The 24,046-nt window shown below is 49.3% G+C and overlaps 1 protein-coding gene across 5 annotated transcripts in view; it reads left to right on the forward strand.

Moving 5' to 3' along the window:
* RALGAPA2 (Ral GTPase activating protein catalytic subunit alpha 2) overlaps positions 1 to 24,046 on the forward strand; it is a 265,479-nt gene that overhangs the window by 129,089 nt on the left and 112,344 nt on the right. For all 5 annotated transcript variants that reach the window (XM_074347799.1, XM_074347798.1, XM_074347800.1 and 2 more), the window contains 3 exons: positions 17,810 to 17,938; positions 22,802 to 22,930; positions 23,777 to 23,835. In XM_074347799.1, the coding sequence (XP_074203900.1) occupies positions 17,810 to 17,938; positions 22,802 to 22,930; positions 23,777 to 23,835 (317 nt within the window). The remainder of the gene's footprint in view (positions 1 to 17,809; positions 17,939 to 22,801; positions 22,931 to 23,776; positions 23,836 to 24,046) is intronic.

The following is a 24,046-nucleotide window of genomic DNA, read 5'->3' on the forward strand; positions in this document are numbered from 1 at the left end:
ACTTTTCAAGCCCATTTTTTAACTTTATTTTTTATTTGAGGTAGGGAGGTAATTAGGTTTTTTGTTTTTTTATAACAGATACTGGGAATTGAACCCAGGACCTTGTGCGTGCTAAGCATGCACTCTACCACTGAGCTGTACCCTCCCCTTCTGTTTTCTTTCTTTTGAACACGGTAATTTGACTAGACGACGTACTAGGCCTTGTGGAATTTCAGAACCGGTGGAGGAATGACCACCCCCCGTGCTGGCAGTCAGACAGGGCAGGGCGTGCTCACTTGGCCTTCTGGGACTCAGGGTCGTTCCTCGCGTGTCCCTGGCCGTGGCTCCCTTTTCACCCGCTCCTCGCCCCGGCTGCGTGCCTTCTGTGTGGGGCCTCGCAGCTGAGCCCCCCGGGGGTTCCCGCCCGCAGAGGCCCCGCGTGGCTCTGGAGGGTGGGCGTCCCGGAGCTGCTCAGGCAGCTGCATTGCTGGGACGAGGCTCGCGGGACTGCGTGGTGCTGCGCTGGGTTCCTGGCTGTGCAGGGTCCCACGTGGTCCCCCAGAAATCCTGCAAGCTGTCCGGTGCCCTACAGAGACCCTCTCCTCGGCATCTCCGCAGAGCGCAGCCTGTTGTCTGCGGGTGAGAGTCCGGGCCGTGCGAGGCGCAGGACAACACTGACATCTCAGTCGCTGAAGGCGCTTGCGGCATCTTTTCTTTTCCTCTTTAGTTTTAGCCGCTTGTTTTGCGGCCAAGAGTATTCAACTTATTTCAGGAACATCTTCCTTTCATTTAACTCGGTCTTTTATTGAACCTTTTCCCCCAGCAATTTTAAAGGAAACATAATTTTAAACATCATATATAGAGTCATATTCGATCCTAGACGTCAGAATAGTCATAACTTTCTTAATGGATGTTACAGCCCCTCCCAGGAGGATATGATGGAATAACATAATAATAAGAGTCGTTTGTGAAAGGATCCCACGGGGCCCCTCAGGGAGCATGAGGCACAGCCGAGAGCCACGAAAGCAAGGTGCAGGGGTGATGCTCGTAAACTGGCCATACCCGACTCTTTTAATAGCCCCAGACAGCCTGTATCATGCAGCGATATGTAATCATTGCATCACCTTTTCCCAGACAAAGAATTGTTCTTTGCTGAAAATTTAGACCTAACCAAACCGAGTATGTTAGATATACATAAATTTATTAAAAGATTCAAGGCTAGACCTAAATGAGCTTTCAGAGTAAGTAAAGAATTAAGGTGGCAAATTAAAGACCTTGTTTGTCTCCGGTCTAAGGAAATAATTTTAACACCTCTCCAAAGGAATTATTCTCTACAGCAAGGTTTGGACACGTGGGCTTCTAATTCACGGCTAGTAGGATAAAGTGAGTGTTTATAAATTTAAAGGCCTAACTGGTGTTCACGGGATTAAATAATCACCTTGACACGTGTCAGAGGAACTTGAGAAGGCTAACTTTCAGGCTTCATTTAAAAGACTATAGAGTTGTACAGTGAGTAAAAGTAAGATTAATTCTGGGCCTTCTTCCTAAGGTTTTTAAGGATGGGGAAATGCATATTCCAAGACTTCGGGGTACATGACAGCGTCACCATGTATTCAACACCGGACTTCAGCGGGCGACTGGTCTCATGCTGGGAGCGCGATTCAGCCGCATCACCCACCGGCCACGGGGACCTGCCTGACCACGGGTGGTCCAGTGAGCGAGCTGGGCTGGAGGGCCTCTAAGGCCCACCCGTCTGGAGCACGACTGGACCCTCCGATTTTACTTTTAGTCATTTTATCATGCGTGTCACGGTGTCCTTTCCTAAATATAGGCAGAGGTCCACTACTCTTTTCAGGGTGACGATTTTCCCGCATCTCAGTAAAGACCTCGCCAGGCTCTGAACGCATGTCCTGCGTGTGACACACGTGGATAAGGGGCACCCGTTGTGTCCATCAGCTGGGACAGGGCCACGCGAGGCATACATGGAACGGTGTTGAATATGCTTCTAGCTCAGCTGGTTTGAAAGCGGTCCACGGGCTGATGGGGTTTCAGTGGGGCTTTGGAGGATGGATAGGACTTAGACGGGAGGACAAGAAGCAGGAGAGGATTCCACAGGGCAAAGGTCAAAGATACAGACCTTCTCAGGCCACGTTCAAAGAACAGTGACCAGACTGATTGATTTCCTGCGTGGAAATAATGTGTGGACACCGGTCGGCGGCGCTGTGGAGAGCCTGGATGCCGGGCCATGTCCACCCCACAGGTCACGGGGCGCTGGTGGAGGCTTTGAGTACAACACTCAACGTGGCCAGAAAAGCGTTTTAAGAGGCTTAAGCCACGGTGGTTATGCGGGGTAGGCTGTAATCAGGAGAGAGTGGTGACAGCAGGCCCAGAAGGGGAATTGAGCGCACTTGTGTGCCTCTTTTTCTGGGTTCTCTATTCTGATCATCGTGCCCCTCTACCAATACTGCACTGTCCTTATGACTCTGTCTACACAGCAAACCTTAATCAGGTAGAGTGATTCCTCCCACTATATTGTTTTGTTATGATCTACTACACCCTAGGAAAAAACAAAATAAAAAACCCTATATTTAGATTATACTGAGAAAGGTGTTGGTGTCTAATTGCTTGACTTTGTTAAATGTCATAATATCCCCTATTTCTGCGATTCTTAGAAGCCCTAGTTTAGTACCTGTAGGTAAAGCTGTAGTTTGCACACCGCCCATTCTAACTCAGATGTAAAAAAAAGTAATTAAAAAATTAATTCATAATTTAAAAGCTATTGAAGAATAAATCTCCAGATCTAGACAATTTCACTAGAGAATTCTAATAAGCACTTTAAAAAGAAATAACATTAACTTTGCCCAGTCTCTTTCAGAAAACAAATGAGGTAAGAGCACTTCCCAACTTACTTCAGGAATCCAGTATCATCCTGATGCCAAAGCCAGAAAAAGGTAATAATGCAAATAAAGACTACATAAGGAAAAGTATCTCTCTTAAATTTAGACTCAAAATTTCTCAACAAAATATGAGCAAACTGAACCCAACAATGTATAAAAAGAACAAGCCTTGCACACCAGGAACAAATTTTACAAGGATTGAGTTTGAGTTTATTGTAGTCAAAGTAAATGATATGTCATTGGCATGAGGGTTAACTGCAGCAATAAACAAAGCTCTCAGGCTTTACTAAGGTTCTGTCTGCAAAGACAGGTGGAATATGTCAGTCCTCCCCTGACGTCGATCATTGAGTTGTTACGAATTCCTGTCACGTGCTTGTCCCGCAGTCGGATGATGCGATGTGGCGCGTGTCACAGAGTTAGTGTTAGTGTCACCGAGTGCATCAGGTCACGTCCCGGGCTTCTCACACTGCACAGAAATGTACAAGCCGTTGACTAGGCACGTTGTATGGGAGAAAATTTTATCACAACTCTGCTCACAACTTTGTTCGGCTCTCGGTGGCCGTAGAGACTTCAGGTGGATGCCTGCACCAGAGTTACAGACAGCAGGGCGTTTCCTTTTCTTTCCAACTGTAAAACCGATCATCATTTTCACGAAGCTGCAGACCGAGCCCACTGCCACCTAGATGAGGAAAGTGGAGCTATGCGGAGGGAACAGATGGCTGCGGTTCGGTGCTGTGGGTATCACGTGTGCCACGGGCTTGTGCCTCGGCTTTGAAAGGGTAAGGTGATAGCAGGGGGCGGGGGTGGTCCAGAGAGCAGAGAGCCCGCCTGGGAGGCTGAAACTAGAGTTTGTTAGATTTCCCTTTGTGGAGTTAAAGACGGCAAGACTTTCAAGTAAACGCTATCAGCGATACGAATTACGTATGTTCAGCTGTCAGCGTCTCCTGAGCGCCCACCGCGTGAAACACCTGAAATAAAAATGCAGCGTGATAGCAGCTCAGCGTGTGTGGACAAGCGAAAGGCTCTGCCCCTAGTCGGCGGGTACCATGTGGTGTGTAAGCAGACCTGCATTTTTCAGTAGAGATGTTCTTCTGCCCCGAGGCCTCTCTCTGGAAGGGGACTCTCCTGTGGACCCCCGTAGCCCAGGCCACCAGAATCTTCCTTAGGAGGCTCCCTGGAGGGCACTGGTCTTCTCCCAGACAGAGCAGGCCCTCCATCACTGGGCTGATTGGTGGGAAGTTGAAGGAATAAGAGAAGAGCTTCTTAAAACCACGTGCATTTAGGGGGGGAACGGGTGACCGTGGTGGCTGAGCTGGACTTCCCGGATGAGCTTTTGGCCTTGTCAGTTGCAGAGCAGGCATTAATCTTCCTCAAGGGTGAGCTCGCCCACATCTGCTGGAGCTCAGTGATTCCTGAGATGCGGGGGTGCTCCAGGGACATCAGGCAGGGTCTGGAGACGTTTGGTTGTCACAGCGGGGAGTGGGGAGCACTGGCACCCAGCGGGTAGAGGTCAGGGGTGTCGCACGCCCTGCAGTGCCAGGACCACAGCCGAGACCTTACGACCTGCAGCGGCAGCAGCGCTGAGCTTGGGAACCGCTGTCCTGGCAGAGGAGCTGGACAGGTGACCGCGGAGCAGGGGGAGAGCCAGGCGCTGACACCTAACTGACCGCGTGCTGGGCGGCCACCTGAAAGCCAGCTCCCTCCGTGTAACCAGGGACACGGACGCCTAGACAAATTTAGCAGGAGAGGCAAATGTTTCAGGTTGACCTGTATGGAAATCGCCACGACTGGGCTGTTTCTCAAAAGAAAGAGGGGGTGTAATTTCACATGGTTCAACTTGTAAGATTCTGAATTTGTTTTTAAAAAATCAACATCAGAAGTAAAACATGGAGTGAGCTGATTCATTCAGAGATGACACGAGAAACGGCTGAGGTGTGTTGTGTCCGGAGCCCAGTCCCGTGCGTGGACAGAGGGGCAGGGCTGCAGGGCCCAAGGAGCTGGCCAGGAGGAGGGTGACCAGAGCACGGCCCGCGTGGAGAAGGGATGGCCCACAGGCTAAGGTCATTGCCTTCTTCCAGTGTCTGGCGCCACGTCTTGGGAGAGATAAGGCCGTCCCACCTGTGGGGTGGGCAGGCGTTGCTCAGCAGCGCTCCCCGCAGAACTTTCCAACCCAGCGTCCAGGCCAAACAGGGCAGGCGACTGATTTGGGGTTTGCAAGGCTCTCATGCTCTATAGTGTCTGTCCGAGGCCACCTGGCCTGGCCGCCCCAAGGGACACCCTCTGTCAGGCTTGAGGCCTGGCCTGGCTAAGTCGCTGCTTCCTTGAGTGCATGACCTCATAGGCTTTTCTGGCTTGAGGTTCTCGTCCTGTGATGTGGGGACCTGACAACTCCCTGCGTGGCCTTAGAGAGGTGAGCACAGCTCGGCCATCAGTGGCCCCAGTACCGTGACGGCAGAAGGGGTCCCCGTTGGAATTTTGCTTGTTGACCTGCAAGATCATCATTTCCCATTTAGAACTTGATGAAGATTTTAAGAAAATTCATGTTTTTCTTTAGGCAGAGAAGAAACGAGAGACAGAGACAGCTTCTGACACCCCGAACGCTGCTTGTGACTTGGGGAGGGGGTGCTTTGACCCCCACTTGGAAAGGAGCGATTTTTGAATGTATGAGATTTTAAATCATGACTGTGATTCATGGCCCATAAAGGTTAGGTTTTGGGTACAGGGAAAGCGCATTAAGACAGCACTTTAAATTGCAGGTTGTGTTTCTGGGAGGAAGTGCGCTCCTGTGGGGAATAATCTCTTTTTTTCTGCTGACTTCTTTTTAGCACACGACAATAGGTCGTGGTGTGGTACCTGCAGGTTGTTCGGCGATTAATGCTATTTACTGGCACACATCTTAGAGAGAACATTGTTTTCTAGCGGAATAATAAACCACAGGTTTCTCTTGTTCTTCCGTGGAAAAATACTCCTCGGTAGGTATTTGTGGGCTGGAGAAACGTTGGCAAAAGAGACCCTTGTGGTAATAAGACGTTGAAGTAAAATACCCACCTTTTTTTTTTTTTTTTCGCTTGAGTCTTTCTTTGAACACGTGCGTGTGACGCTTTTGTCAAGACCACCCTGTGCCTCTGTGTCACCCATCGGCTTCCCTTCCCTGGGTCCCCCTGGAGCGCTGGCTGCCTCCCCCTCCAGGGCCCCCGTGCTCTTGGCCTGGCCTCACTCAACTGTGCAGAGCGTCCCCTACCCCTAAGAGGTCATGGCTGGGAGTCGGGGCATCTGTACCCTCCCCTCACAGCGGCTGACGTGGTGCCTTCAGAAACTGTTAGATATTTTTATATGGAATTGCCAGAATGACTTGTTTTTCGTTTCAGACTTTCAGAATTGAAGTATAGTCGATTTACAACGTTGAGTTAGTTTCTGGTGCACAGCACAGTGATTCAGTTACACACGCATGTGTGTTCCTTTTCATATTCTTTTTCATTATAGGCCATTACAAGATATTGAATATAGTTCCCTCTGCTGTACAGTAAGTCCTTGTTGTTTATCTGTTTTGTATATGATAGTGTGTGTGTGCTAATCCCAAACTCCTAATTTATTCTACCTCCTTTCCCCTTTGGTAACTATAAGTTTGTTTTCTATGTCAGACTCTTTTTTTAATGAATAGATTTTAGAACAAGTTGATTTGAAGTCTTAATTTTCAATTGATCCTTCAAAATTAATATTTTAATACGATTATGATTTGAAATGCTGTTGTAATTTAATAGTAACAATGATACATGAAGCTTTAAAATTTACAAAATGCTTCCCTGTCAGTCTCCTTTGCCCCATGTCAGAGCCCTGTGGGGCGGGGTCCTTTGCCCCGTGTCAGGGCCCCGTGGAGCAGGGTCCTTTGCCCCGTGTCCGGACCCCGTGGGGTGGGGTCCTTTGCCCCAAGTCAGGGCCCCGTGGGGCAGGGTCCTTTGCCCCGTGTCCGGACCCCGTGGGGCGGGCTGCATTTCCATTCTCCTTGCACAAGTGCTTGCTCAAGAGTAAAGTACCTGCCCAAGGTCAGAGGGTAGTCAGTGGTGTCCCTTAAGAGTCTTATCTCCAGATCCCTCCTCTTCCTGCTTCCTCCTTCCCTCCGGCATCTGCCTGGAAGCAACTTCGTTTAAGGGAAAAAAGAAAGTATATTTTAAGCCTCCCAAATGAATCTCATCATGTGTAAATTAAAAACCAAGCTGTTAATCAGATATTCCTCGAATTTGAAGCGATGAGCTGTGTGTCGACTGCATCAGTCATTCTGGGGGGTCTGACTCCTTCCCCCCGTGGGGCGGGGTCTTCACCGTGGGCCGGGCAGCCGGCGGCGTCTCAGCGTGGCCAGCACTGCTGCTTCGTTAGTAGTTCTGGCCTGAGGTTTCTTCAGAATCGAGCTGACAGAGCTGGCTCCCTTTGGGATTTTTCTCTCAAATTTCAGTTATTCTTGGGAGCTCTTTGTCCAAACACAAATTAAATTACGAAAAAAGTAGCAGCAGTAGGTGTGATTCTGTGGCCAGAGCAGAAACTAAAACTGATGCCAGCTTGGACCACTCCTCATCCTCCATCCCTCGTAGGCAGGATGCGCTGTAGCCTCCTGGACTCGAAGGACCTCCAGGTTGCCTTTTTCTTTTTCTTTTTTGGTTTTTTAGAGAACACAAAAATGTTGAAAGCTTCAACTTCACTCCTATGTGCAGGTGGAATAATTTTACTCTTAAGGAAGCTAGAAAACATGCGTTTTGTGTTATCCTAGAATGAACAGAATAAATAGTAATCATACCCCAGAGCTGATTTGTTTTCTGGAGCGCAGACACGCCAGAAGACGGGGAAGCTCCCACAGAAGTCGTTTTCCCTCTTTAAGCTGTTCCTGGTCACAGACTGGGAAGCAGCCAGCAGAAAACCCGGCACCACCAAGCGGGCCTGAGAACCCGGTGTGCCGATTCCAGCCAGTGAGAAGGAGGCCATGTTAAAGGCACCAGACGCCAGGCTCTGACAGCCCGGGTCTCGTAAGTGGAGCTGAAGCCCCAGCTGGTGTGGGTTTTCTAGTGCTCATTTTGAGGGGAAAATAGGAATCTGGATTTCTTGTTGCAATCCTGGGGAATTTCTTGGTGTCTTCCCATTGAATATTTCCAACAGCCCCCACCCCGCACTGGTGCCTGTGTACACACACACACACACGCGCGTGCGCACGTGTGAGTTTGTTTCTAGCAGTCTCCTAAGGAGAGTCTTTGGTGGAAGCTCCTTCTTACTTTGAAGACAGCATCCCCGGGTCCCTCGTGCGAGGCAGGCTGTGTCAGGCAGGCTTTTTTGGAAGCACGTTGATCAGCCACAGCAGTCATTTATTGACTTCACTAGGAAGGGGAGCTTTGAAAAGTATATTTGCATTTTCTAATGATTATCAGGCAAAGTGAATGAGGCGAAAGGAAAATTTGTGCGCGAGAGCTGAGTGACGTCAGGACGGCGCTGTGCTGCCCGCGGCGGGTGTCCGGTGCTGCTTCTCTGACCCCGAGTTCACGTTTTCTCTTTATAAAGAAGAGGAACACGCTCAGGTTTGAGTCCAGACCTTGGCCACTTTCTGGCCCTGACTGACCTCAGGTGAGGTCGAGTGGGTGAGCTGACGGTCCTGCGTGGCGGCGTCAGTTGATCTCACCTTCGCTGCACCCCCCAGCGCGGCCTTAGGAAGCCTGCGTGTGTCAAGCCTGTGGTTTCGTCCAGGGATTTCTTTTTAATATCCTAAGGAGAATATATTTGTGGCCGATGCATTCCTGAGACGGGAGGAAGAGCACAGCTGGGAGCAGCGTGGCTGCCGGCCTTTGGTACCCACGCGGCCTGCACGTGCCCGTGTCTCACTGACCCCACCTTAGTGATTCTTTAGGCGCCTGCCTGGTTGTGCAGGTACACTTCTAGCCATCCTGTCAGCACTGATGGCCGGGACGCCTTGCTTCGCTTCCGCCCCAGAATGCCGTGAGAGCTGCAGAGGCCGGGGCAAGGAGAGAGGAGAGACTGGGCTCAGGTTGGCCTCTTCTGAAACAACAGCTGGTTGCCTCAGATAAAGCAGATTTTGGTATCCTCTACCCCCCTCACCCACCCCCCAACCCGGCCCCTCGTAAATTCCCAGGATGCGCCGACTCGCCCCGCAGCCGTGGCCGGCGGCCTTGGCCGTCAAGTGCGGTCCTGTTTCAGAGGGCAACACCCGTGGCCAGGCATCTGCGAGCACTTTCTGCGCGTGTGGGTCTGATGCAGCCTCGTGCTCCCACCCACCCCTTCCCGGCAGCGGCTCCGCAAAGCCCTCATTTGCTCAAGTCTCGTCGCGAGGGGTTAATCACTGCTCCGGAGCGCCTGCCTCAGCCTCATTAAGCCGGCCTGTTGTGCCAACTGTAATGGTGTGGGTCTGCGGCGTATCAGGGTCACGACGCAGTCATTACATAGGCAGGCCCAGGCGTCCTCAGGGCAGGATGGATGCAGCTGGTAGGACTTCTCTCTGTGACCCTCCAGCAGCTGCCCGCGTCTTGTGGGATCATAAACGTGCCAGAATTTCCTGATGGGTTTACCACCTCCCTGTCAGTCCCCCAGTGAGCTGCGAAGGGCCCGTTACAGGAACACGTGTGAAACAGCCCCTCGCGATCCAGGAGCTGCAAGCAGGGAGCTGTGCTTGTCAGAGTAAAGGGGGCTTTGTAGGTTGCTCACGTTGCTGACAACTTGAGGCTGAAGGAAAGACCCATTCGTGGGACGGAGGCTAAGGCCCTTCTCAGAGCCCCCAGTCTCCCAGTGCCCTGAGCATCCTCACACTGATTCACTGATCTCCAAGAACGTTTTGAGAAAAGGTCACTCTGGGTTTGGATGCCCCATCACAGGTCCTGGCTTTCTTTCTGCCAAAGAAACAGCAGGCTTTTCCATTTTAAACTTCCATGTTCTCCCTAAGATCAGGAACAAACGTGGGGATGTCTGTTCTCACTGCTTCTACTGAGTAGCGTGCTGGAGACTCGAGCTGAGACAATTAGGTAAGAGAGTGACGTAGAAGGAAAGAAAAGAAAAGCTATTTATACTCACAGATAAAATGATTTTGTATATTGAAAACCCTAAGGCCACACACCGAAAAAAAAAAACCCCTATTGGAACGAGTAAGTGAATTCAATAAGGTTGCAGAATATAAGATCTATATACAGAAGTCAACTGTATTTCTGTACACCACAACGGATGATTCGAAAGTGAAATTAGGAAAATATTTCCATTTACAGTAGCATCAAAAAGAACAAAATATTTAGGAATAAATATAACCAAAGAAGTATGAGAAGTATACACTGAAAACTACAAAACATTTCTGTAAGAAATTAAAGAAGACAAATGGGAAGTTACCCTGTATTTCTGGGTTGGAATATTTAATACTGTTAAGATGACAGTACTCCCTAAATTGATCTCCAAATTCAACGCAATTCCTATTAAAATTCCAGTGTCCTTTTTTGCAGAAATGGAAAAGCTTATCTTAAAATTCATAGGCAATTGCAAGAGACCTTGAATAGCCAAAACAATCGTGAAATAGAGGAACAGAGTTAGAGGACTCACTCCCCTATTTCAAAACCTCCTGCAAAGCTGCAGTAATCAGAAGAGTGTGGTACGGGTAAAAGGTCAGACACAGATCGAGGGACTAGAACTGAGAGATAAACCTGTATGTCTGTGGTCATCTGATTTTCAACGAGGGTGCCAAGACAGTTCAGAGGGGAAGGCACATGCTCTTGAACAAGTAGTGCTGGGACAACCGACTTCCACATGCAGAAGAGTGAGGTTGCAGCCCTACCTCACATCATAAACATTAACTCAAAATGGATCAAAGACCTAAGTGTAAGAGCTGAAAGTATAAAACTTTTAGGAAAAAAAGATAGGAGGAATTTGTGTGGCCTGGGGCTTAGCATTGGATTCTAAGACATTACACCAGAAGAACAAGTAACAAAAGAAAAAAGATGGATAAATTATACTTCATTAAAATTAAAGTCTTTTGGCATCAAAGGATACTATCAAGCAAGTGAAAAGACAGCCCACCAAATGGTAGAAATTATTTGCAAATCATGTATCTGATAAGAATGCATAAAAAGAAGTCTTACTACTCAACAACAAAAGACAGCCCAATTTAAAAATGGGTAAAGGACTTAAACACTTCTCCAAAGAAAATAAAATAATTGCCAAATAAGCACATGAACACCTTTTCAACATCAGTGGTTACTAACGGGAATGCCGCGGTGAGGTTAGCACCTCACACTCACCAGGATGGCTGGAATCCTTTTCAAAACCAGAGCATGGAAAGTAGCAGATGTCGATGAGGAAGTGGAGAAACTGGGCCCCTCACACCTTAGTGGTAAGAATTAAATGGTGAAACTGCGATGGGAAGCAGTTTGGCAGGTCCTCCAAAGTTAAACGTATGATCCAGCAATTCCACTCCTGGGTATAGACCCCCCAAAATTAAAAACAGGTGTTCAAAGGAAGCTTGTACACAGATTTTCATAGTAGCACTATTTGCAGTCACCGGAAGGTGGAAACATCCCAAATGTCCATCAACTGATGGAAGGGTAAGAAAAATGGGGTCTGTCCATACAGTGGAAAATTATTTGGTCGTTAAAAAGACCGAAGTGTTGCTCCAGCTGCCATGTGGATGAGCTTTAAAATCGTGCCAAGTGAAAGAAGTCAGATAAAAAAGCACCACGTATCATATGACTCCGTATCTTAAATATCCCACGTAGGTATATTCCACAGAGACAGCAGGGAGACGGCAGTTGCCTGGTGGAAGGGGACTGGAGACGGACCGATAATGAGAAGAGGGTTTCAGTGGGGGACAGCCCTCAAATTAGATGGTCGTGACGGTGCACAAGTCTATGCATATACTAAAAACCACTGTACAGTGCAAGTGTTTCACATGTAGATTACATCTAAAGCTTATGCAAACAGCAAAAAGAAAAAAGCAGTTAAGACCACCTGGTGACATCTCAACTCCAGTGTCGGATAAAATTCATGCAGCGAATTTCTTAAAATCAGTTAACCAGCCAGTCTCCCCCTTTCCCTGAAGCAGGCAGGCATTCTTGGTCAGTGCAAGGGAGCCGAGTTTGGGATTAATCGTGAAGCTGTCAGGCAAATATCCGAGGCTCCCCTTCAGGGCTTCAGGGTGGCGGGGACTTTTCTCTGCCGTCTGCCCGCCTGTTCGGATCCCACGCAAATGGTCAGAGCAGCTCTTCCGACCATCGGAAGTTCTGTCTGTCACTCCTTTTTTCCTCTGCCAGCTGCTGTCGAGGAAACTCAGTGTCTTCTCCGCAGCATTTTTCGTGGTGAGAAGCAAGAAGCGATTTTGTTTCTCTGGCTGCAGAACCCAATTGCTCCTGCCCTATTTCTCCTGGCCTTGGTAACAGTTACACCCAGGGAAGTCACATGTGTCCAGCACTTATGAAAATCTCTGCCTTCTCTCCAAGCAGATCACACCATACTCTGCCGCTGGAGCAGATAATGTCTAGCACATACCGTGTACTCCTTGGCCCAGATCTTGAAAGTAATTGTAGCTTTGTCCTGCCGTGTTTGGACTTCCACTGACTTTTCTGGAAGCGCAGTGCTTGTGATGTGATCTGTGGCGCTTTTCTTAAAGGCCATCATCAGAAAGGCTTTATTTTTAGCAACAGAAACCCCTGCGGGAAGCAGTGCAGAGTGAAGAGGCAGGTGGTGTGTCGAGGTCTTTGTGTCAGTGCTGAGGGGGCAGAAGGCAGAGGACCAGGCCTTGGCACCTGGGGTGCTCTTCAGATCTGTCCTTCTGGTCGCCAGGACTTCTTTGTCACTCAGCATTTCTGAGCTTTGCCAATAAGGTGATGATCGAGACGTAGAAATATGTCCTGAAGTACTGCCAGATCGGGCCTGCCTTTTTAATTGCTAAAAAAAAATTATATCCAGGTGTAAAATTACAAGGGTCCCTCCACATTCACATCTTTTGGTAATTGGTCCACTTAGGTTGAAGGAGGGTCTTTCTGTTAACCGGATGGATGGGACAACCAGCCCGGAACACTCCCTACCTCACCCAACAAAAGACCTTCCCACAGAGTTTCCTGGGTAAAGGACAGGTACCTTCTCTGAAAAACAGCAATGCAACCATTCACCATCTAGCCTCTTGGTTTCCTTAAAGTAAAACATTAAAGGAGGCGCTTGGTGACTTCAGGTACGCAGGTTCATTTCTGAACGACCCTGCGTGGCCTCCTGGACGGTCTGGGTGACTCTGGGCTCTGTCTGCTCCCGGGAAGCAGGCGTGTCCGCGCAGGAGGCAGGGAGGCAGATGGCCGGCTATTGTGTTACAGCCATCATCTGCTGGGCCCTGCGCAAGCATTAAGTGAATCATATATACGTGCTTGGTGCGAAAGTGCAGACGCGACGTTTCTAGTCCGCTTGAGGGACGGCTGCTTCGTGAACATTTGCATTTCACAGAACACTGTGCTGAAATGTTTCTGTTTACAGGGTTAATCCATTTTAAACTGCTTTAAAGTGAACATTTTCCCCCATTTTTGACACCACTGTGCAATATTTTAAATGGAAATGGCCTGTAATGGCCCTTTTTTTATTTTCCATAACAACACGGGCACTAAATTATCGCTGTGCAATTATGTCAACAATGGAAATGCTTCCAGAACGAATCCTTCCTTTTAAATTTTCATTTTGTGTAATTGTTGGAAGGTTTGGAGCCATAATAAACAAAATTATTTTACACATTTATCGTTCTAAAGGTCAATTATAAGAGAACTAAAGGAACAACACTATGCAAAATGAATAAACCAATTTCTGTCGCCATCACCATATGTTTTTCTTATCACTTACGGTTTTTCCAGTTACTGTGTACATAGCATTCAATTAAAGCGATTCGTTTACTAGGCTGAGTGCGGTTCGCGTTTATAGAACTGTGCTCTGGGGGCGAGGCGGCAGCACGCCTCTGTTTGAATTACCTGATTTTTTGTGAGAGCCGTGATGGGAGACAGATGTTCTCACCAGTTACTTTCTCATAAACCAGAATCTTTTGATAAGCTGCAAATTCACAGTTATCATCTGACCATCTCGTTTTCACGCTCAGTGTGCAGCATCCGTGTGGACTTTTAACCCAAAATGGGAGGAAAGTGCCAGCCTGGTGGTCTGTTCATCATACTGCAGCGTTTTGCAGATTGGATTTTATTTCCTTTGAACAAAAGCACATGCAGGAGCATCATGCTGGTCAATCCTCGAGGACACACCTCGTTCCTGTGCTAGAGCCCGCTTGTCAGTGAGCTAATTGTTTCGCTGACTGTTTTTCAGTCTGTTTAGAATATAGAAAAGAAACTAGTTTTTGCTACCAGAGTCACTTAATCGGGGTAAATTTTAGAACAGCGTAGAAGAATGGACTCTGGGGAATCTAAAAACAGAGTCTTCCTGCCTTTATTTCGTTATTCGCTTTAGAAATTGTATACTCCACGGCCAGCTGCTGTGACTCTTCGCTAAGGATGTTACTTGAGAGCATTAATTTTTAGTTTTTTAATTTCTGGGAAAATGTCACGTAAGAGGCTTCAGGGCCACCTTTGAAATGTTTTCAAAATTTCTTTCTGAGTATCAGCAGAGCATCGTTCAGTGAATTCTACGAATTAGATTCTGGAAGGTGAAAATCCTTGATCAGCCTTCTCTTTTTTACAATGGTGTTTCTTCTTGTCGCCCTGCTGACTTGTGTGCGAGCCTTTTCAGTTTGCAAAGGCGCGTGTCCCCTCTCCCGTTAGACGAAGTCTGTAGGGGCGTCAGCCTGTTTCGTGGGAGAGAAACGTGAAACCCGAGCAGGACGCGGTCTGCCCGCGGTCGCATCGCGAGGCCTTGACCCCTGGCCTGTGTCCCAGCGCTGCAGCTCTTTGCACCGTGTACCGTGTCAGAGTCTGACCTGAGGACGGGGCATCCCCACTGCGGGCACAGAGCGGGGAGCCTGAGTGGCAGGGACTCGCTCCCCAGGGACGGTGGCCCCGGGCAGGCCGGCTGCAGCGGGCACAGTGCTTCTCTGACCTCCTCTTGACAAGGAGCGCCCCGTCAGACTGCGGTGCTTAGCACAAACTCAGTGGCCTTGGCTTACCGTGGTGGTACCGACTTCAGCGGTATATTCTATTTATGACACAGGATACGAGTTTTCCAGAATAATCTTAGTTACATGTTTTTTGAAGTGAGTTACTTTGAAAAACAGACAACTAATGATCACTTTGGACTCGAATATGACAAAAAGCATGAGGGTCACACATGAATATTTGCTGTTTGGGAAGCGCCCTGGACATGGTCGAGGAAGTTTCGTCTCAAGACTTTCATTTTCCCAAAGACGCCAGCTGGCACTGTGACGCCCATGTGCGGCAGGAAGGCGAAGGCAGGACCCTCTAGAAGTCAGTGCAGCACTGTGGGGACCCCCCTCCGTAGGGAAGATGCAGTTACTGTCTCCCGAGGACCGCAGTTATTCCTTATTTCAGACTGCCGTCACAAAGATGCCGTCTTCGGGCTGTTCCGCTTCTGTGTGGATAAGCAGCGCAGGCAAGCATATGGCCCTAACTTGGCCGACCGGCCGTGTGTTTGTTCCCTCCTTAACCCCCGCGCTCACCCTGGCCAGTGCTCCTTTAACTGGCGGCAGCGGCGGGCCCGCTTCTCCCGGGGGCCGTCTTACGTGGGTGGCGGGCAGGCCAGGCTGGCCATCTGTTATTTTGCCCTCTCTTTCCAATCTTCTTGCCCACAGAAGCAGGTTCCGTTGAAGAGACTGGCCGAGGTCCAGGGGTGGGGGGCCGAGTGACTTGATCCCCGCAGCACGCATTTCTGCTCTCTTCAGCATCAGTGGCAACTTAGTAATTTTTTTTTGAATGCCCCACATACAGCTCATTGCCTTGGCACGTGTGACTTGTGAAGCAGAAGGGGTTTCATTGACGGATTCTGGCTGCAGCTTGTTGAAAGGGCTTAGTTCCTGATTCCCATAAACTTATCCTAGCAAACTACCTTCTTTTTAAAAATTAAAACCCTAAATTCCAGTGGTGAAAATAGGTGATTTTTTTAAGTATGTGCTAAAGATTTGAAAAATCTACAGGGTTCCAGGCTCGGTTCCTCATCTCAACAGATGGAATTAACACAAACATAACAAAGTTAACATCACGCTTGTTTGCAGTGTTAATCTTCAAATGCGCAGCGCTCTGCTACCTTGCGAGCCAGGTTTGCACGAACCCTTTCAAGGCAGCAGATGTCAACAGAAGCCCGCTCCCATCTGCTGCCCGAGGGCTCGGTGCCTGATCCTCAGCGACAGGGCCCTGCGCAGAGCGCACCTCTGTGAGTAATTACAGGTGTGTGGTGAGGAGCCCAGGGCATTAATCAGAGCCTTCGTTATGAGAAAGGTGGAGCTTTTGTTCCGCTCTTGGAGCGTGAGTTGACCACACACTTTCTAAGCTGCCGCGTCCATCTGCTCAGCCCCCAGAATGTTTGCCTTGGCCGCTGTGGACGCTAATGTGCAGCAAGGACGTGATTACAGCAGGTTTAAACATTAACCCAGCAGCGGGGTGCTCGGATTTTTCTTTCCTTTCCTCCTTCCTTCCTCCCTTTTATCTGTTTCTCTGTTTATCTCTCTATTTGTTTTTGGTATAAGAAAAAGTCTGCTGAAATGCTAAAACCTTGTATTAGTACTTGCTAAACTATTTATTGTACATGAGCTTTAATACAGGAAGTGCTAGGCAGTCATTTTAAAGACATAAACAGTATGATTTGTAGAAACTAAATGAGCCCACTATGTTAGGAAAAAAGAAGTCTTAGAAAAAATGTTTTGTGAACACATAAAAATCCTCTTTTAAGATGACAAGTTGCTAAATGAAGTTATTTTTATTATAAAGGACGAACAGGGTAGAATTTAGCACGTTGCTACTCCTTTGCTCTAATTTAATCAAATCAAATCAGGATTATTTTAAAGGATTTTTCAAATAGCCACACTGAAATTTGAGGGGGAAAAAAAGGAGATTTTTTGGGGGTTTTTTTTTTTAGTATTTTACTGTACTCAGATTTTGTGACTAACTGTGGGTGTACGATTTCAGGTCACATAGCTGTAGTGACGCGCTACGTTTGGTTGCTGTGCTTGACCTAGAACTTCATGAAAGCAGTTTGTGGCTTTCTGACTAATCCCCTTTGCACACAAACACTCGCACAGATGGCTTCAGAGATGTGGCCTGACCGTGGCATGAGTGGAGGCTGGAATGGGGTGACAGCCTCAGAACAGAGCTGGTGGGCGGGGCCAGCCGGCCACCCACCAATGAGAGGCCACCCCAGACCCAGGGACACCAGGCCTCCGGGCTGAGGATGGTCTACACGCTGCACCCTGAGCAGCAGGTGGTCCGTGCACCGGGCACGTGTATCTCGCCGTCCGCTTCTCCCAGGAGCCCCGCCGACCACCCAGCCCTAGCGTGTGACCCGTCACAGCGCTACAGCGCTCCCTCACGCCAACTGCTTAGCTTGTGGCGTCTCCGCAAGTGTGGATGTGTCCATCTCTTTGCCTGCTTTAAGGGTTTTAATGTAACAGTGTGCTGTAACTTTGGAGAACTGAAGAATATTGCAAGTGATCGATGTTTGCAGGTTCTACTTCTGTGTCTACGTCAACACTCCTGGAGCTTGTCCACGGAGCTCGCCTTGGAAGACGGAAGAGGTGTCTAGGCCCAGTGCCATGATTTAGATCTTGGACGCGTCATCCTCCAGCTTAGTGTCCCCCTTCTCCCACCGGTAAAATGAGCACAGCAGCCCTGGGGCTGAGCCGCCTCTCGGAACCCTTTTCACTGAAGAATTTCCGCAGTCTCTGTTCTCTGAGATGATCGTACAATAGTCGTGTGTACAGACAAACTGATGGCTTTGGGATTCTGTTCTCGCCAGTGACGGTTGTGTTTTCTTATCTCCCCCTCCAGGATGTCTTAAACACCATCATAAGGCACTGCCCACCTCGCTTTTTCTCCCTGGGTCTGCCTGGCTTCTCCATGCTGCTGGGGGACTTCATCGCGGCCGCGGCCAGGGTCCTCAGTGCAGACACGCTGGCGGTGAGTGAGACGGCGCTCGGCAGCCCGGCCCCCAGGAGGCGTCAGAGTCGCTAACAAGGTTCAGATTTCTCCACTCCTAACAGGTGTTGACTCATTAGTGCAACGTGAAACCAGGCTCTCGGGGAGACGCCCTGGCAGCTGATGTGTGAAATTGTAGGATAGGATGACACCCGGGTATCGGAAAGGCGTTTCATCAAGAGGCCAGAGTGTGAGAATCGTGTCCTCACTCGTATTTCAGCACATTTACACAGTCAGAGGCGGGACCCGCCTCAGACTCTTATTAGCATCTTTCAGTAAATGGTGGCGCGGACATAGATGTCTGCGGTAAAGAGAGAATTTTAGGTGTGTGTTATCAATAATGTTTCATTTAATTACTAAGTCTTAGCTATTATAAGCCTAATAGGAAATACTTTCTTAAAATGTTAGAACACTGAAATTGTAACCAGAAAGTTAATGTAATTTTCTTATCAACATGCCGTAAAATTCTGGCAGAGTTCTTGTGCTTAAAAATTAGAATCAAGTGGACTAAATGCACATTAAGGGCTACGAAAGGAATTAATTTGTAATCTCCACGTTTACCTCCATTATGAGGGCAGTGTATTCATGCCTTTTGAGAGGACACTCTCACACGTTTATTAAAGGGCCATCACGTCTGTACAGCTGTTAACCTGTTCAGATCATTTCTTCCCTCTCAGAATGGATGTAAAATTAGCTTTACTGCCTGCCGGGGACTTGCACTGAAATCAGTGAGGGTCCAGCTACCTAAACTTGGTTTGACGCGTTGTTATTTTTTCATTCTACTCATTTCTTCTGGGCAGGGTACATTCAAGCTCCAACCCTGGGTTTTAAATGTAAATTGTTTTCCTATACTTTGTGTGGCTGGTATTTCATGCTGGTGTTTTCATGTGCTAACTTTTTCTTAGAAGGATAAATTAAAAAGCAAAAGGGTGGGGAAAAGAGACCGGAGCCGAAGGGCAGAACAGGAGGAAGAAAAGGAAGGAAGAAGGGAAATACTGCATTTGTTTGGCTGTTTTTTGGTAAAGACTGTGACAACTTTCTGTACTTATTTCTCAAAAAGGTTTTAGGATAATCATTCTCAAAGAACTTTCAAATTTATTTTTAACCATTCAAATCAGCATTGAAAAAACATACAGGATGTAGGAAGGGAAATCATACTTTACTGGCACGGCCCATACTTGCTCTGAGAGTTTCCTGTAAGAAGAACGGCGCTCTGGTTAGCGGTGGTACCACGTGTGGTGGACATCCTCTGTGAACAGTTTACCTTCAGGCGAGATGAGCTGTTAAAGTAGCCTTTGAAAACATTTTTTAAAGAGAGAGAAAAATATATGAGAATATGAATGTAAGGGCTACATAAACAAACAGTGACGGTTGGAATTACCTTGAATTACTCTCTTAGTTTAAACTGGAGGCTTAAAATTATAAAGGAGCTGGAGAGAGGCGTTGCAACGGGGCATACCTGCCGTGTCAGAATTGCCGGTTCACGCAAGTTGACTGCGAGCTTGGGGTGCCCCTGCTGCGCACCTGCAGCTGTGGCCAAGGGAGGGCAAACACGGGCTCACGGCACCCAAAGGCGGTGGGGTCTGTGCTCGCGGGCACTGTTGGTAACAGCCCCAAACCAGAACCAATCCAGAGGTCCCCAGCGTACAGCGGGGGCACTATGGTGTGCACATGAGGCAGGTGCTGCCTGGAATTCCCTTCCGATTCTTGATGCCGGAGCTCTGTCCAGTCTGGCCTGGGGTCCATGCCCGCAGCACCAGTACCAGTCACCTGTCCTGGGCGACACACTTCCGCACACAGGCCTCATTCTTCTGGGCGTAAATTGGGGCTGACTGTGGGCTCAGTGCCGAGGCCAAAACATGATCAGATTTGTTCCATCCTTTGCATAAAGCCGTGGAGCAACTCTTTGTTTTACGTATGTGAGAGCCGGTGCTTTGTGCCCAGTGGTTGCAGAGTCCAGCGCTCAGCCTGGAGGCCCACGGTGCGAGCCAGGCTCACACAGGACGCCACAGTTAAGCCTGCTCAGGAAGCAGGTGGCTTCGGTGAAGCTCAGACCCAGACGACCTAGTGGGTAGAGGGCAGCTGTGAGCGAAGGCCGACAAACAAGTCTGTTGGAGAAACACGGACTGTGGTCCTGCTACGTGCCAGGGCCTGCCTGCGTGAGTGTGACAGGGTTCCGACCCTCCAGGAATCAGACGGGCAAACCAAGTGTTAATATTTGCACGTGAGTCTCCGGCTGCCCCAGTAGAATCACCCCCAGAACCCGGGGTGGGGGGCACCAGTGTGGGACTCGTTAGTTCTGCATGACAAGAGGGAGACGTCCCTGAGAAGTGTCTTCACGGAGGAGGTGAAGCTGACACAGAGCCTGTGCGTGGCCGGCTTCCACCGGGACAGGGTCGCAGCTGCCCCTTTGTCTCCAGGTGGTTTCACTGGGCATGCTTGGGGGGAGAGACGTGACAAGGGCTGCCTAACTCCTGCCTTCGTGGGGGACGCAAACATCCAGCGAATACACAGCACGTCACGGAGCGATGGATGAGGAGGGAAAACCCAAAGCGGGGACTCAGGGGTGCCAGAGGACCCCGGGTGGGAGACACAGTGTCTTGAACTTGCTCTAAAACTGAAAGTGGAAACTTAAATGAATTTTAAATATTGAAATGAAAAACTGGAAAGGAGATAAATGAGACGAGTCGTAAGGTCTGGAGTCTAGGTGTTGGGTGTATGGATATAAGATTCTCTCTACTTTTCTGTTCAGAGATTTTCTTAACCTGAGCATGGAGAGAGGTAAAGGCAGCAGATGGGAGGGCAGAGTGATGGAGGCAGGTTAGCAACACACGGGATTGCAGGCCTCTGCTGAGATGGCGCTTGTCAGAGCGAGAGGCCCTCTGGACCCCCGGTGGAGACGGAGCCACAGATCGGGTCCTTGGGAAGGAAGCCTGGGCTAGAGCGATGCGCTGGGGAGTCGGCACCCAGGAGGCGTTTCAGTCCGCGGGTCCAGGCGTCCCCGAGGAGTGAGCATAGGTGGAGGAGAGGAGCGGGCTCAGCGTCCTGGAGTTTAGGTCCCGAGGAAGCGAGAGGTTCCAGCCTGGCGACGTTGGGCCTCCTCAGGAACCTGGAAAGGTGCCCAAGAGGCCGCGTGATTGCGGTGCTCCCGGGCACCAGGGCACTGTCAGCTGCATCCGAGCCACTGCCAGCGGCGGCTGCGACCAGGCACTGTGGAGCTCACGTGACGAGAAACTGTGTGCTCTCTGACCTGCTTTGGCAAGTCTTGATGTCTTGCTGTAGTTGTTTCAAGTTTTTGTATCTAAAAAATGAAATAAGACAGTGAACAAGAGGTGACCTCACCCCGAGGCCGATGCCTGCACAAAGCCGCCGTCACTGTCGCCCGCTCTGTGCGTCAGAGCCCCACGCCCGGCCTGCACACTCGCGTGCTCTGGGCTCTGGGCACGGGGCTGGTGACAATTCGTGGTGCCCAGGCCGCCTGTGTCTTTTCCACCCTCGCCTGCCTCCTCAGCCCGGCCCTCCCTCTCCACCTGCCTGGCTGAGTCCCACTCCGCCGGTGGCCTTGGCAGCAGGGTTTCAGTGCTTCCTCACCACGCTGAGCAGAGCGCAGCATCATCTCGACTTGTTTCCTGGACTCTGTCTGTGTTCTATATTGTCTCCTACTCGCCTGTGTGCTGATGAGAACCAAGCCCAGAAAGAACGAATGTCCTGGGCTCCCGTGACGTCCCCGGGTGCAGCTCTTACAGCACGTGCGTCACTGACTTCCATGTCGCCGTCATGTGCCTCCCCAGCCCGACTCCGCGCACTTGCCCCATCTCTCTGAGAGAGGGGAACTCTCGTGTCACGCCGGGGTGCGTGACCGTACAGGCTCGCTGTGGACCCTGCAGTTAGAGGCCTCGGTTCCAGTCAGGGTCCATCACTCGAAGGGCTGCTTCATGTCTGCGCCTCAGTGTTCTCACCTGTGAAACGGAGATGGTCATAGTGTCTGTCCACTTCGTCGGGCTGTTGAGGGCATTGTCTGAGGAGGTGCCGGTACAGCTCTCAGAACCGTGCCCAGCGCAGGGTGAGGACTCAGCTGCCAGCTGCCATAGTTTTCATTATTACTAGAGGATAGTAAGTAGACAGAGGGGTGGATGGACAGGCGGGTGGGTGTCCGATGACATAGCTTTGTCATTCTGATTCCTCCCCCTCTTCTTGGCCAATCACAGCTTCTAGTAAGTCGGCTGAATTGAGAGCTACTAAATTAAAGTGCCTCCTTGAATGGGCACCAAATCCCAGTAACGGACAAACGGGGGCTTCTGGGTCGCACCAGAGGTCAGACCCTGGGGTGTTGGCTGAGTAGCTCCTGGTAGAGCAGGAAATTCGGTAGCTGGTGTCTTTTCTCTTTCCCCACCTTCCGAAAGTTAGAGCCCCTCTCCCTTGTGAATTTTCATGAACTGTCTTTACAGCAAAATTATTTACTTGATACCATTTACCAGTTTGCTCTCCTTTGTCAAGAACAATAAGATAACAGAACAGAAAAAGGTGAAACAGTCAGGACTGAGCCGGACTTGCGTTCCTGACCCTGAGCGAGTCTGCGGCGCAGTCCTCACCCTGCTTGTTTTCAGCCAAGGGGAGGGGTACTTTCCATTCCCTGGAAGTTTGCTTTTGCATTCGGGTCATCCTCTCTCGCTTAAACGTTCACCTGGGGGGAAGTAACCAGGCATAGTTTGATATTTATTATCTAGGATAAAATAATTATAAAGGTTCCCTCTCACAATCATACAAACGTAAAACATGTTGTCGTTTGGCAAACGTCCCTAACAAAAAGGAAAACGTGCGTTTCACTCCCTGTTTTGCGTGCAGGCACCTCGTCCAGAAGCTCTCACCATTCTCGGGTCTCTGGTCTGCTTTCCAAATACCTACCGGGAGATCCCTCTGCTGCAGTCAGTGCCGGAGGTGACTGACCTCATCCCTGGGACAGAAGACGTCAAGGTACGGAATGCGTTTGACCCAATCTGAATCTCAGGTTTAGCACCTTCCAGTTCCAGCCTGTGGTTCTCCCTTCTACTACTATGCACTGTGCTGTTGTCCCTGAAAGTTGTGCTGCGCATTTAAATGTGTCAGTAGTTGCCTCTTTAGGAGGCTGTGAAGAGGGACTGAATGAGCTGCACTGAGAGCATGTCGCACTCGTAACTGATGCTTCGGTTCCGCAGGTGTTTTTTTAATGAGATCTGCTTCTCATGCCTACGAATCATAAGCAGGTAATGAACCGTTCTTTGTAATGATTTTTATCAGTTTAATTATGCTGCATTAGTGCATCAAATGAATTTATAGGAAATGCTTGAAATAAGCTCAGTATTCTGCCCCATCATTGGCCTGATTAAATATTGCTAAGATTTTGAAATTCCAGATTAGTCCTTGGAGAATGAAAGTAAACATTCTCTCCTCAACTGACTTTGGGACCAATGAAAATGCTTTTCAAATCCCAGAGTCAGTTAATCTAGCTATAGCACACAATTGCAACATGGAATTCAGTGCACAAGGTGTCATCCAATTAAAGGGAAGGAAAACCGAGGCTTTCCTGTCGGGGAGGCTCATTGCTTCGCCAGCGTTCATTGTACACCTGGCGTCACTGCCCAGAGAAGCCCCCACAGAGACCATCCTGCCGCCCCCCTGGTGCCCCGCGTCCTTCTCCACATTCTCCCTGGGGTGGGGGGGCCTCTCCAGAGCACCCACCCCAGTCCTTCAGGAGACCCTGACTGCCTGGAACACGGACAGAACGTGTGGGGAGTCAACTACTGAGCAGAGCTTTTATTTCACTTCGTCTTGTGTTTCTAGCATTACCTCGTAAGTATCTTACTGAAGAATGCCACAGAGGAGCCAAATGAATGTGCCAGGTAAATGCTGAACACCAGGTAAACGCTTAGAATTTTAAGATACACATTTATGTGTAATCAGTGAATGTTAAAACCATTTATTCCGCCACATTACTCTTACACACACTGGAAAGTCCGGTAAGGGCTATGTCAGGAAAATGCTTTGCTTAACTTTTTCAAAGGTGCCATTGTTAAGTGAAGGGAGGAAAGTGCAGAAAACTCTATGGTGTAC

This window comes from Camelus bactrianus, chromosome 19 (genome assembly GCF_048773025.1).
Source record: "Camelus bactrianus isolate YW-2024 breed Bactrian camel chromosome 19, ASM4877302v1, whole genome shotgun sequence".
NCBI lineage: Eukaryota > Metazoa > Chordata > Mammalia > Artiodactyla > Camelidae > Camelus > Camelus bactrianus.